The sequence below is a fragment of the Ovis aries genome, chromosome 19 (genome assembly GCF_016772045.2).
Source record: "Ovis aries strain OAR_USU_Benz2616 breed Rambouillet chromosome 19, ARS-UI_Ramb_v3.0, whole genome shotgun sequence".
Lineage (NCBI taxonomy): Eukaryota > Metazoa > Chordata > Mammalia > Artiodactyla > Bovidae > Ovis > Ovis aries.
The window spans coordinates 57,325,669-57,338,356 of NC_056072.1; the positions used below are offsets into that span (position 1 = coordinate 57,325,669).

Sequence of the window (12,688 nt, forward strand, 5' to 3'; positions counted from 1 at the left end):
GATTCCACGTGCCACAGAGCAGCTATGCCCATGTGCTACAACTATTGAGGCTGCAGGCCCAGAGCCTGGGCTCTGCAACAAGAGAAGCCATGGAATCCAGCTCACTGCAAAGAAGAGTAGCCCCTGCTCACTGCAAATGGAGAGAGCCCTCGTGCACCAACAAAGACTCAGTGCAGCCAATAAATAAACAGAAGGGAACTTCCTTAATCTGACAAAGGGTATCTACAAAATACCCACCAATAACATACTCAATAGTGAAATAGTTAATGCTTTCCCTCTAAGACTGAGACAAAGCAAGAGGACACTGCCCGTTACCAATTAAATTCAACACTGCACTGGAGATGCTAGCCATTGCATTAAGGCAAGAAAAAGAAATAAAAGACATCAAGATCAGAAAAGAAGAAGCAAAACTACCTGTGCTTAAAAAGGATATGTTTGATTACAAAACAACTACCAGAACTAATAATGAATTTAGCGATGGCACAGGATAATTAATTGTTGTTTTTTAAAAATATTTTTGTACCATCAGTGAACACTAGAAAATAAACTCCATTCAAAACTGCATCCAAAAATAAAATACTTAGGAATAAAGGTAACAGAAATGAGAGAAGTATAAAAATCTCTATACTAAAAAGTATAAACATTAAATGCAGAATTTAAGGAATTAAATAAATGAATTATTCATGGATTGGAAGATTTAATATGGCTATGATGTTAATTCTCCCCAGATTGACATATAGATTCAATAATCCCTGTCATAATCTTAACAGACATTTTTATTGAAATTGACACATTTATATGGAAACACGAAAGACCCCAAACCACCTTTAAAGAGAACAAAGCTGGAGGACTTACACAAGGCTTACTGTCAAGAATTAAAACCACATTAAGATACTACTGCCCTTTCACCAGAATGGCTAAAATTAAAGACTGGCAATACCAAGTGCTAACAGACGTGGAGCAAACAGAACTCCCAAATTTACTACACTGTTGCAGAGACTGTAAAATGCCACACATTTTGGAAAAATACCTGGTAAATTCTGAAAGACCATATGTATATTGTTCTGTGATCCAGAAATTCCATTCCTAGGTATTCACCCAAGGCAAAATAAAAGCCTATTTTCACAGAAAAACCTGTATGCAAAAGTTTAAACTGGCTTTATTCATAATCACCTCAAATTGGAAACAACTCAAATGTCCTTCAACTGGTGAATGGATAAACAAAGAGGTATATTCACAAGATGGAATACTACTCAGCCATAAAAGGGCATGGCCAACTGTAAGCAACAATTCGGATGACTCTTAAAGACATAGTGTTGAGAGGAAAAAGCCATCCATGATTCCACTTATCTGAAGATCTAAAAGATATAACTAATATATGGTAGGAAAGAAATAAAACCCAGTGTGTTGCCTCTGGGGATGGGGGTGAGGTAAGGATTTACAGGGCTATGCGTTAGTCGAAACTCAACAAATAGTATCAAGATTGGTGTACTTCATCATACCTAAGTTGTACTTCAAAAGGAAAAAAAAATAACACAAATATTGAACTCTTAGGAAGAATTAGCTCAGGTGGTAAAGAATCCACCTGCAATGTAGGAGACCTGGGTTTGATCTCTGGGTTGGGAAGATCCCCTGGAGAAGGGAACAGCTACCCACTCCAGTATTCTGGCCTGGGTCGTGAACAGTCGGACAGGAATGAGTGACTTTCACTTTCACTGAGTGGCTTTCACTTTCACTTTTCAGGGTGCATTATACTTGAAAAGCATCAAAAAGCGAGATAGACGAGAGAGTAATAGATACTGGATTAAGTACAGTAAAATGTTGACTGTATAATCAAAATTCCTTCAACGTTTATGTTTGAAATTTTTTGTAATAATAATATATTAACTACATAATAAAATATTTGGAAAAAATGTAAAAGATTCCTATATATATCTGACAAGCACTCTCTCCCAGGGCTGATACCGAGTAGCAAGTTACATCAGCTTTGGGTTACCTCAGGGTACGTGATGGAGGTGCATGGCAGTAGAGACAGTGAAATCTGCCCATCCTCTTTACCAAATCTCCTTTTGATGGAATTTGACAGCTTGGCCCTGTCACTGGTTTAGGTTTATTGAGCAACTATACAAGTTCCTCTCTCTGAAGAAGTGGCTTTGGAAGCATCCTGAAATCCATCTTTGAAAACCAACCGAGGCTGTCACTTCCACGACAACCGTCGCTCAGGACACAGAGCCTCTGGCTTTTCCACTCTCAAGATAGGATCCACACTCTGATGGTTGGTTAACTGTCAATAGCTTTTATTCCCCAAGACTGTTTTCCACGAGATGCTCCGTGGAGGAAGGGCCTGCTCTCAGCACAGCTGGGTGCTCTCCACACCTCGGGGACCCAGAACACACCCCTGTGCACCCCCTCAAAAGCGCTGCTGTGAAGTCTCACAAAGTGTCCACTCAGTTCTCTCAGAACCCAGGTTTCAGAGGCCACCCCGCCTCGGGGAGGGCGTAGTTCACACATGCCCACAGGGGTCCCCTCTGTGGGTCAGGAACCGCCACAGCTGTAGGGCCCTCCTGAGGGGAGCTTCATGCCCCCAAGGGGGCCATGCCTTCTGCCCGGTGGCCAGCACCCGTGGTCAGGGGAGAAGGGCCCGCCCTGTGATGGTGTGCTCATCCCCGTGGGTGAAGCACCCACCCTCTGCAGGTAGGGAGAATGCATTTAAGGCCGTTTTTCAAGTCAGATTTCACCTGCAGAAACCATCAGATAGACGGTGGGGTCTGGACCCGGTAAATCTTTCTCCTTATCCCACGGGTTCAGCCCGCGCCAGGACCAGAGCGCCCCCTGCCGCGCAGCCACGCTCACACCTCTCTTCTGCAGAAGCAGGCTGCACCAGGGCCCTCTCCCCGCTGTATCTCAGCAGATGAAAGTCTAAGACGTTGTGATGCACGTGAACGTCAGGCTTCTTTAGTAAAAGAGCTGCCCTGCACGAGGCAATACGGTTCCCTGACCGATGCACAGACACGCTCTTGGGTTCCGGCCCCAACAACGGAAGCGGAGGGCAGAAAGGCGCTCTCTTTCGGGCAGCGCCCTGCACTGCTGCCCCCCGCCCGCCCCGGGCACGTGCCAAGGCCTCGCGGCACCGGCCCTGCCCGCCGCGCCGCCCGGGCCCACAGGGCAGCGGCCGGCTCCTGGGAGCTGAGAGGCGGCCGCGCGCCGGCGTGGCGCCCCGCAGAGAAGGCCCGCCCGCCGCGGCCCCGCGCGGCCGGTGCGAGGCGAGGCTCCCCCCCGGCCCCGACAGGAGAGGAGAGAAGGCGGGGACCACGCTACCTCACGGGCCGCGTAGGTGTACAGCACTTTGCCTTTGATGACGAACCAGAGCTTCTTCCAGTGCCGCTTGCCCTTCTTACCCCGGCTGAGGTAGCCGCTGATGGCGGAGCCCTCTCCGGAGGCGGCCACCTGGCGGAGGGAAGCAAGCGGGGCGGTCAGGGCGCCGGGGGTGGACACGGTTCCGCCGAGCCTGAATGTCACTGCCAACCGGCCGGCGCGGCCTTCGTGCCGCTGTGCAGTCGGGGCGCTCGGCTGGCCTCGCGGCGCATCGGCCACACGTGTCTGAGACACGATTGACCGAAGGGACCCGGAGCCGCGCGTCGGAACCTGCCTGCAGGAGTGCTGCCCTCTGGCGGTGAGCCGGATTCCTGCTTCTCTCCTCTCAGCCCCTCAAGACCCCAAATCTCAAAGCTGCAGGGATCTATCTGGGTGAAAGTTTCTTTCTCATAAAAATTGGTCCTATGCTTCTCAGCTTACTTTTTTCTCACATTTAAGAGGGGATCCTTTCTTTTTTTAATTGTTTCCCTAAAAGGTTGTATGATCTCCTGCCTAATGAGTTTGTTAACGCCTCTTAGTAGAATCGGGGCTTCCCTGGTGGCTGCAGGGAAGGGAGGGGGCTTCCCATCTGCCTGCAATGTGGGAGGCCCGAGTTCGATGTCTGGGTTGGGAAGATCCCCTAGAGAAGGAAATGGCCACCCACTCCAGTAGTCTTGTCTGGAGAATCCCACGGTCGGAGGAGCCTGGCAGGCTACAGTCTACGGGGTCACAAAGAGTCAGACACGACTGAGCAACTTCCCTTTCTTTCTTTTAGAAGTAGCAATGGTGTGGTCTTTCAAACAAGCCTCTCACAGGGGCTGAGATCACAGGCCTGGAGTAAGACCCATCTCGGGTTCCAACACAGACTCTAGCAGCCACTAGAGGGGTGAGGTGAGACCACTTACTTCCTGTACGTCTCAGTGTCCTGACTAGTTAAAACTGGAATCAAAGTATGTCAGACAGGTACCGGTCAGGTACAGTGCCTGACCCATAGTCAAGTGCTCCATAAACATTCACCTTAATACAAGAGCAAGAAGACCAGGTTACAAAATAATTTCACCTGACTTTCTCAGTTCATAGGTGGGGAAACAGGCCCAGAAGATTTGGGGGGCTGGATCTACCAAAGATGAAATCCTGACTTAGCCAAAGAGAGGGCGAGAACTCAGAGCTCTCGGCAAATGTTCTCAAGGTCAGGGAACTCCAGCATAGGGAGAGGAAGCTACAACCAGCCAGGTGTTTTGAGAAGTACTGGGCAAGGAACTTGCCCCTCTAACCCCCCAGGACCCCACCTAACTCGGACAGGCCTCCTCTCCCCACAGCTGACCTGCCGGAGCAGCTCCCAGAGTCTGCGATCTGCCCCCATCAGACGCTCCCGGGACAGCGCTCCAGCAGACCGTCCCCTGCGAAGCAGGTCTCAGTGCCGGGGTGGGGCTCCCGGGGCTCGAGAGGGTGGCGGGAGGTGGGGGCACATTGCTCCTGGGGCTGCTGCGGAGCCCACGCTATAGTCCTTGTTGAGTAATAAAAAGATTGTTGCTTTGGGCAAAACCTGCCAACATGGCTCAGGGCAGGTCTACACGGCACCTGGATCACAGTGGCCTGATGCCTGAAAGGTGAGGACGCTGGTTCTCAAACTCTGTACCCGTGGCACACTCAGGTTCTGTGAGTTCAGCTCCTGTTGGAAGGACTGTGGGAGTGAGAGGGTGGTCTTTTCTCAATTTGTGGGAGGAGACTAGTTAATAAATGACGAGACAGCCATACAGTGTAAGAAGTATGGAATTTATGTGGACAAGCTAATGTGAAATTATATCAAAGATAGATTAAGTGAAAGAAATGTATGGAAGCTTCAGAGTATCATCTTTTGAGTTAAAAAAAGGATTGTCTATCTTAATTATGTATATGCATAAACATTTCTGGAAGGATCCGTAAGAAATCTGACGGCAGTTAACTTGGAGGGGTGGGACTGAAGGAGTCTGGTGAGGGAGACAGAGAAACTCAGTTCTCATCACACATTCTTGTGTTTTTGAAAAAAAAAAAATTGTTATCACGTAAGTGTTAACTTCCAAGATTTTTAAGATGCAAAAGGAATTAAGCTAATGGATAGAACCATACTCACTTAAAATTTTCATCCCTAACACTTCTTGAACCCTTGCCACCTGCTAGTCAATAATGAATATTTAAAAATACTTGGTAACAGCTGCTCACTCTTCTTTTGACAGCTTGTATATTCGCGGGCACACATTCGTTTGTGGCTATGATTAGAATACAGTCAATAATCTGGTTCTGTCTGCAGAAAGGAATTGAGTTGGGCTAATTCTGAGGTTTCCTGGAAAGAGTCCTATGGCCTTGAGGAGGCTCACCGCCTGAGCCTGTATGGGATCCCCAGGATGAGACAGGGATGCGGTTTGAGGGGACCAGACTCGGGAGGGCTGAGCCAGGCCTAGCGGCTTTAGACCCAAGTGCTACAGCGCTGTGTGCGTCTGGGGATGGGTCAAGGCTGGGGGGGCGACGTGTCTCCCCACACCTCTGACAGCCACTCGGGCGCCTGTTCTCTGCCACCGGCGGGGGTCTTCTCGGTCACACCCAGGAGACAGCCTGTGCTTCAGGGTGACCTTTGTGAGCACGAGCCAGAACGCCTCCCGTGAAGGATGTGTCCTCAAGAGCCTGGTCTGGCTAGGGCAGGGGGTCTGAGGACCCAAAACATTCTAAATCCCCCTGGCCCCCAGGAAGGCAGCCCTATACCCGCCTCACCTCGGTCAGGGCTGACGGGACTTTCCTCTGCTTCCTGAAGGCCGAGGGGTTGATGCTGTGGAAGACGGACGAGAAGGCGCTGCTCGAGAAGCGGGCGGAGGAGAGGGGGAAGCTCATGCTCAGGGGCCGCTCTGCAGCGAGACAAGCCGCGGGGAGGGAGGTGAGCATCTGTGCCCACAGTGGGGGACACAGGCGCCTCCAAGAACTGAGCTCCCAGCCCTCCCGAGACGGCACCCGGCCTTGAGGGGTGGGATGGGGTGAGGGTTCCGTGTGACCCCAGAGAAGGGGCGCCCCCCCTGCTAACACCGAGCTGGAGTAGGGGCAGGCTTTCCCGGTGCTGGCTATTCCCTCTTCCCCGTGGTGGTCCTCTCCATGGCCCCGGGCAACTCTGGGGTGGGGTGACCGAGGAGAGCCTCTGGTTTCAGGCCCAAGATCCACCCTGCTCCCCCTCTAGCCGACCCTGAGCACAGGCACTCACAGGCCCTCTCAGCCACCTCGAGCTTTGCTATCCGAGGACCCTCAGCCCCTTCTCTGACTACAACGCCTCTGGTCTCCATCTCGACATCTTCATTCCAAGAGGGCCCCAGGGGACCCAGGCCTGAAAACAGGGCCACTGTGCAGTAATGTGAGTGCCTGCCTACTGGCCTCGTCACGGAGATGCACGGACCCAGCATGCCATGTCCCAGACACGTCACCCAGACACACGTCCCAGAGACATGGACCCAGACACGTCACCCAGACACATGGACCCAGACACATGGACCCAGACACGTGTCCCAGACACATGGACCCAGACACAACACGTCACCCAGACACATGGACCCAGACACGTCACCCAGACACGTGTCCCAGACACATCACCCAGACACATGGACCCAGACACATCACCCAGACACAGGGACCCAGACATGTCACCCAGACACATCACCCAGGCACGTGACCCAGACACGTGTCCCAGACACATGGACCCAGACACATGACCCAGACACATGGACCCAGGCATGTCACCCAGACACGTGTCCCAGACACATGAACCCAGATGCGTGACCCAGACACATGGACCCAGACATATGGACCCAGACACGTGTCCCAGACACATGGACCCAGACACGTCACCCAGACACATGGACCCAGACATGTCAACCAGACACATGGACCCAGACACATCACCCAGACACATGACCCAGACACATGGACCCAGTCATGTCACCCAGGCACGTGACCCAGACACATGGACCCAGACACATGGACCCAGACACATGGACCCAGACTCAGCTGCTCTGGAACCCTTCCTCTGGGGGCACCTCTGGGATTTTCTACAGAACCAATGGTGGGGGAGAAGGTGCCCAAGAGCAGGGTTTAAACCCTGTCGCCTCCTGGAGGGCAGCATTTTGTCCGGAGTCCCCGAAGAAAGCGGCTGGGAGAAGCCGCGTGAGGAAGAAGCGGAGGGTGGTCCGCAGTACCTCTCATCAGGCCTGGGGCGTCCCCGCCCCTCTTCTTCAGCTCCCCGTAGCAGCCGTCACACACCTTGGCCATGCGGTCTTTGAGGTACTTTAGAGGGTACTTGTTCCGAGAGCAGTTCCGGCAGACGATCTGGGGGAGACGGGGGCCCGCAGGTCACAGGGTCTCACCCTCCCGGCCCAAGCAGAGGACCATGTCCGACCCCTCTGCCGACCCGCCCCCACCTCCTCGAGGGCCTCGTGCTCTGAGCAGAGTTATTATGCTCCTCTGCAGGTCCTTATCTGTTTTTCTTTTTAAAAATTATAGAAAATTACAAAATAATATATAAAAAAATGACAGAAGTGATTTCTTGTCTTATGCTTGTGCCCAGTCATGTCCAAGTCTCTGCAACCCCATGGACTGTAGCTTATAATACCTAATATCATATTTGTAGCATATGATACCTAGTATAATATTGAATACCTTATAATACCTAATATAATATTATAATACCTAATATTATATACTTATATTATAATTGCTTATAATACCTAATAAAATCAAAGTTCTGTGTGAAAAGTGAAAGTCTCTCAGTCATGTCCGACTCTTTGCAACCCCATGGACTGCAGCCCATCAGGCTCCTCTGTCCATGGGATTTTTCAGGCAAGAATACTGGAGTGGGTTGTCATTTTCTTCTCCAGGGGATCCTCCTGACCCAGAGATGGAACCCGCATCTCCTGTCTCTTGCATGCAGGTGGATTCTTTATCCACTGAGCCATCGGGGAAGCCCAATAGAAGTGATATATAACATTATATTGTTAATAATTTCAGGTATACAATGCAGTGATTCAATGTATGTAATAGAATTGGCTCTCCATTTCTGTGGGTTCCACATCCACAGATTCAACCAATGGTGGATCGAAAAGATTTTTAAAAATTCCACAAAGTTTCAAAAGCAAAACATGCTGCCAACTATTTGCATGGAATTTACACTGTATTTATAACTATTTACACAGCATTTGTAGCTCAGCTGGAAAAGAATCCGCCTGCATTGTGGGAGACCTGGGTTCAATCCCTGGGTTGGGACGATCCCCTGAAGAAGGGAAAGGCTACACACTCCAGGATTCCTTGCCTGGAGAATCCCATGGACAGACGAGCCTGGTGGGCTATATATAGTCCATGGGATCGCAAAAGAGTCAGACACGACTGGGCAACTTTCACTTTTTACCCAGCACTTCTATTTCATTAGGTATTATAAGCTATCTAGAGATGATCTAAAGTGTGGTAGACGATGCGTTTAGGTTACATGCCAGTGTTACACTGTTTTAAATAATGGACGTGAGTGTCCTTGCATTTTGGTATCCACGGGGATCCTAGGAGCCTAGAACCAGTCTCCCATGGATATCAAGGGAGACTATATGGTGAAATCACCACAATGTCTAGCTAGCATCCATCACCACACATAGGTTACAAATTATTTTTCTTGTGCTAAGAACTTTACAGACCTATTCTCTTGGCAGCTTCCACATATACAATGTAGCTTTTTAAAATGAATCAGTTTAGCTCTTATTTACCTGGGCCAGGTCTTAGTTGCACAGGGATCTAGTTCCCTAACCAGAGGCTGTATCCTGCCCTCTGCACAGGAGCATGGACTCTTAGCCAGAGGACCACCAGGGATGTCTCTACAACACAGTTTTGCTGACTATTATCACCAAGCCGTAAGCTTTCTGTTTTCTGATGAGCCTGCACCCTTAACCAAGACAGGATACTCTTCTTCCGGGGACAACAACCCCATCCACTACAATTTCCTTTGGGGAGCAGGGTGGTGGAGTGGAACGGGTCTGGGGTTTGGAGCCCTGCTGGGAGGGCATCAGTAAAAGGTGAACTAACTTCACGCCCCACCCTGAGCCTGATCCGCAGCAGCTGCTGGACGCCCCCTAGTCCCCAGCCCCGCGCACACATCTCCATGCCTCACCTTGCCGCAGGCGTGGCAGTGGTGGCGCCTCAGGGTGAGGGAGAAATCGCAGCCGCAGTTCATGCACATCATGACGTGCGAGACGGGAACGAGGGTCGGGGGCCTCTCCCCCAGGCTGACCCCCAGCCTCTCCCGTATCTGGAGCAACGGAGTCAGGCGGGCAGCGGGGTCAGGAGACCAGCTGGGCCGGCGCGCCCCTTCCTGTAGGGGGGTGTGTGTGTATGGAGGGGCGGGGTGGACTCCTCTACAGCCACCCCCACCCCGCAGCCTCCAGGGCGCCGACCTCGGTGAGAAATGGGGCCGGAGGGGCCAGGCTCTGGGCTGCACGGGGACCGCCCTGAGCCGGGCCGCGGGGAGGACCCAGCGGTGCCCTCCTGATGGAAGGAGGTGCTCGACCTTGCAGGGGCCCAGGGAGGCCCGCTCACCTCCACGCTGTGCTGGAAGGCGGCCAGCGCCTGGGCCTTGTAGTCCTCGGGGAGGGCCCGGCTCACGCAGCTGTGCCACTCGTCCCTCTCCGCGCAGGAGCTGCGGGCACGAGCCAGATTGAGCGAGGGCTGTGCACCCTCTTGGGGTGGACCACGTCCCCACGGCAATCCCTGCCCTGAAACCCCGGCCCGGCCACCCGCCAGACTTGCACGGCGGCACATCCGCTTCCAAGCAGGCAGCCTCGATTGTGAGGTGTCTCTGGGCCTGCCCTGTAAACGTGGGAACATCTAACTCCCAGGGCGGCTGCAGGGACCAGATGACACGTGGGGGGTGGAGGACTCTGCCGATGGCAAAGCACTGTGCAGAAGCAAGGGGTCCCGCCCTCTCGCAGGGGTGCGCTGACCTTGGGCAGAGAACCAGGTACCACTTGGGGGGCAGTGGACAGATGCTGGCAACGGTCACTATCTCATTCTGTCTGTCCTCCTCCTCAGTTTCCCACACGCCCTCCCAGTCATTCACTTATTCAGAGCGCAGACATCCCACCTTCCCCTCCAGGCCTGGCAGGGTCTCCTGAAAGGCGATGCACCCCCAGCAGCCGCTGGGCTGAAATTCTCACGGAGCCCGCTAGGTGTCGCTCCAACCCCGCCACCGTGCCTAGAGCGGCTCCTGGCAGGAGCCCCTGGTTTCTGAGCCCCTATCCCAGCTCCAGCTGGTCTTGTCCTGGAAAGAGGGCGGGGGGGACTCTTTCTTTGCCAGAAACCAACAAAACGGGGACCCCGGGGCAGAGCCTGAGGGCCTGGGAAAAAACAGCCATCTCTGATAGAAAGGCCTCACCGCCCAAAAAGTAAAAGGGAAAATAAACTGATGAATGCTCACCCCTGATGTTTCTCTCACTCTCCAGACCTGGCAGCCTAAACACAGACTATTTTATGAGCTAAGGTGCTCCATGCACTTTCCACTGGCTTTAACCTTTCTTACTGCTGCAAAGACCCAATGATCTGCAGGGTTTTACAACGAGGAGATACTGTTATATTTCAGCAACGGGCCCTGGAAGCCCCTGAGATTCCATGTAAACTTTTCTGTGTGTGCACGTGTTTCCTGGGGAGAGGAGCCATGGTTTTATCATATTCGCCACATGACTGTCCAAAAACGGACGAGAAATAACGGAACAAAAGTCATTTACCCAAAAGGACAAAATAAAAATGACAACACATTCAGCCTCTGCGATTCCAAACTTTCCCACCTGCAAAACCCTGCCCCACACTGCTGCCCCCCACCCCCCGCCATTCTTCCTTTCCTCGTACCTGGCAGACAGAGTCAGGCAGGACTCCGGAGTCTCGATCTTCAGGGCGTAGGGCACTTTCTCCATCACAGGGCGGCTGACCTGGAAACCAGGAGCGGCCCCTCAGGATGGGCACAGGAGGGGTCCTGCCACCGCCCAACTCTGAGGCTGAGCTTCCTCACTGCGAAGGGCAAACCTTTCTCACCTGGAAGATGGGGTGTGTGTGTCTGTGTGCGTGTGTGTTTGTGTCTCTGTGCGCGTGTGTGTACAGTGGGAACTCAGCTGCTGACTGACTCTGTTGCCACCCGCTTTCCCCCAGGAAAGCATCCTTCTGGGAGCCCACTGTGCTGGACAAGCACCTGCCCAGTGGGCACCCTCCCACATGGCCTCTGTCAGACTCGAGTGGACGGATGCTTTGGTCCAAAACGGGAAGACACCTCCCAAGTTAGTGAGGTCACCCTTCTCCAGGTTGGGGGCCTCAGGAGGGAGACAGCCCCCTGCAGGACCCCTTCAGCTCTTCCTCCCTTCCAGCCCTCCGCCCTCCCAAGTGACAGCCCGCATGTACCCCATTCCCCCACTTCAGGGCTCCCCCTCTGACCCCGTCCCCATGATGGGCAGGAATTACCTTCCTAAAACTCCTGGCTCATTGAAAATCCCCATTAGCTCCAACCGGCTCTGTATCTGGGACCCCAGTCACACTGAGTGAGGTCACAGCTGACCCAGTCACACCATCCTGTCTCTCCAAGCTCACCCATGAGACTGTCCAGCTGAGCCAGCCTCTCTTAAGAAATAGCTGCCGCTTGAACAGGCATTTGCATGCTTGCGTGCGTTACTCAGAGCAGCCAGAAGGTGGAGGCCACTCTAGTGTCCACGGATGGGCGATGGGTACACAAAGTGTGGTCACGCCTACACCCACGACGGAGCACTATTCAGCCTTAAAAAGGAAGGCGATTCTGACGCGACCACGTGGATGAACCCTGAGGCTGTTACGCTAAGTAAGCCAGTCACAGAAGGACAAGCATCGCCTAGGAGTCCACTTATACGAGGTCCCTAGAGCTGCTGAGTTCATAGGGACAAAAGAGTAGAATGGTAGTTGCCAATGCCTGGGGGAGGAGAGGGGGAGAATTAAAGAGTTTAAGGGCACAGGGCGTCAGACTGGAAGGATGAAGAGAGTGCTGGGGATGGCCGGAGCAATGGTAGTGTCACACGGTGAATGCACTCGACGCCGTCGAACTGTACGCTTAAACATGGTTCCAACGGTAAACGTACATTACGGATATTTTACCACGATCGACAGACACACGCCTGCTTGCTTCCTCTCTCTGCCTTCTCCTCCCCGCAGGACCCCCTTTCTTGTCTCTCTTCCGCATTTATCCGAATATTATCCACTCCAGGCAGCCCTCCCTTACCCCACCCTCCCTGAGCTCCCTATGACAGAATCCTGGGGCAACTCACAAGCCGGG

General features: G+C 52.7%; 1 protein-coding gene across 4 annotated transcripts in view; it reads right to left on the minus strand.

Moving 5' to 3' along the window:
• Window positions 1-12,688, minus strand: part of FGD5 (FYVE, RhoGEF and PH domain containing 5) — a 118,518-nt gene that overhangs the window by 2,997 nt on the left and 102,833 nt on the right. For 3 of the 4 annotated variants that reach the window (XM_042236431.1, XM_027957809.2, XM_027957812.2), the window contains 6 exons: window positions 11,248-11,327; window positions 9,943-10,042; window positions 9,518-9,718; window positions 7,566-7,695; window positions 6,103-6,233; window positions 3,319-3,447 (listed from right to left, as the gene is read on the minus strand). In XM_042236431.1, the coding sequence (XP_042092365.1) occupies window positions 3,319-3,447; window positions 6,103-6,233; window positions 7,566-7,695; window positions 9,518-9,718; window positions 9,943-10,042; window positions 11,248-11,327 (771 nt within the window). The remainder of the gene's footprint in view (window positions 1-3,318; window positions 3,448-6,102; window positions 6,234-7,565; window positions 7,696-9,517; window positions 9,719-9,942; window positions 10,043-11,247; window positions 11,328-12,688) is intronic. The other variant, XM_027957811.2, reaches the window with a different exon arrangement.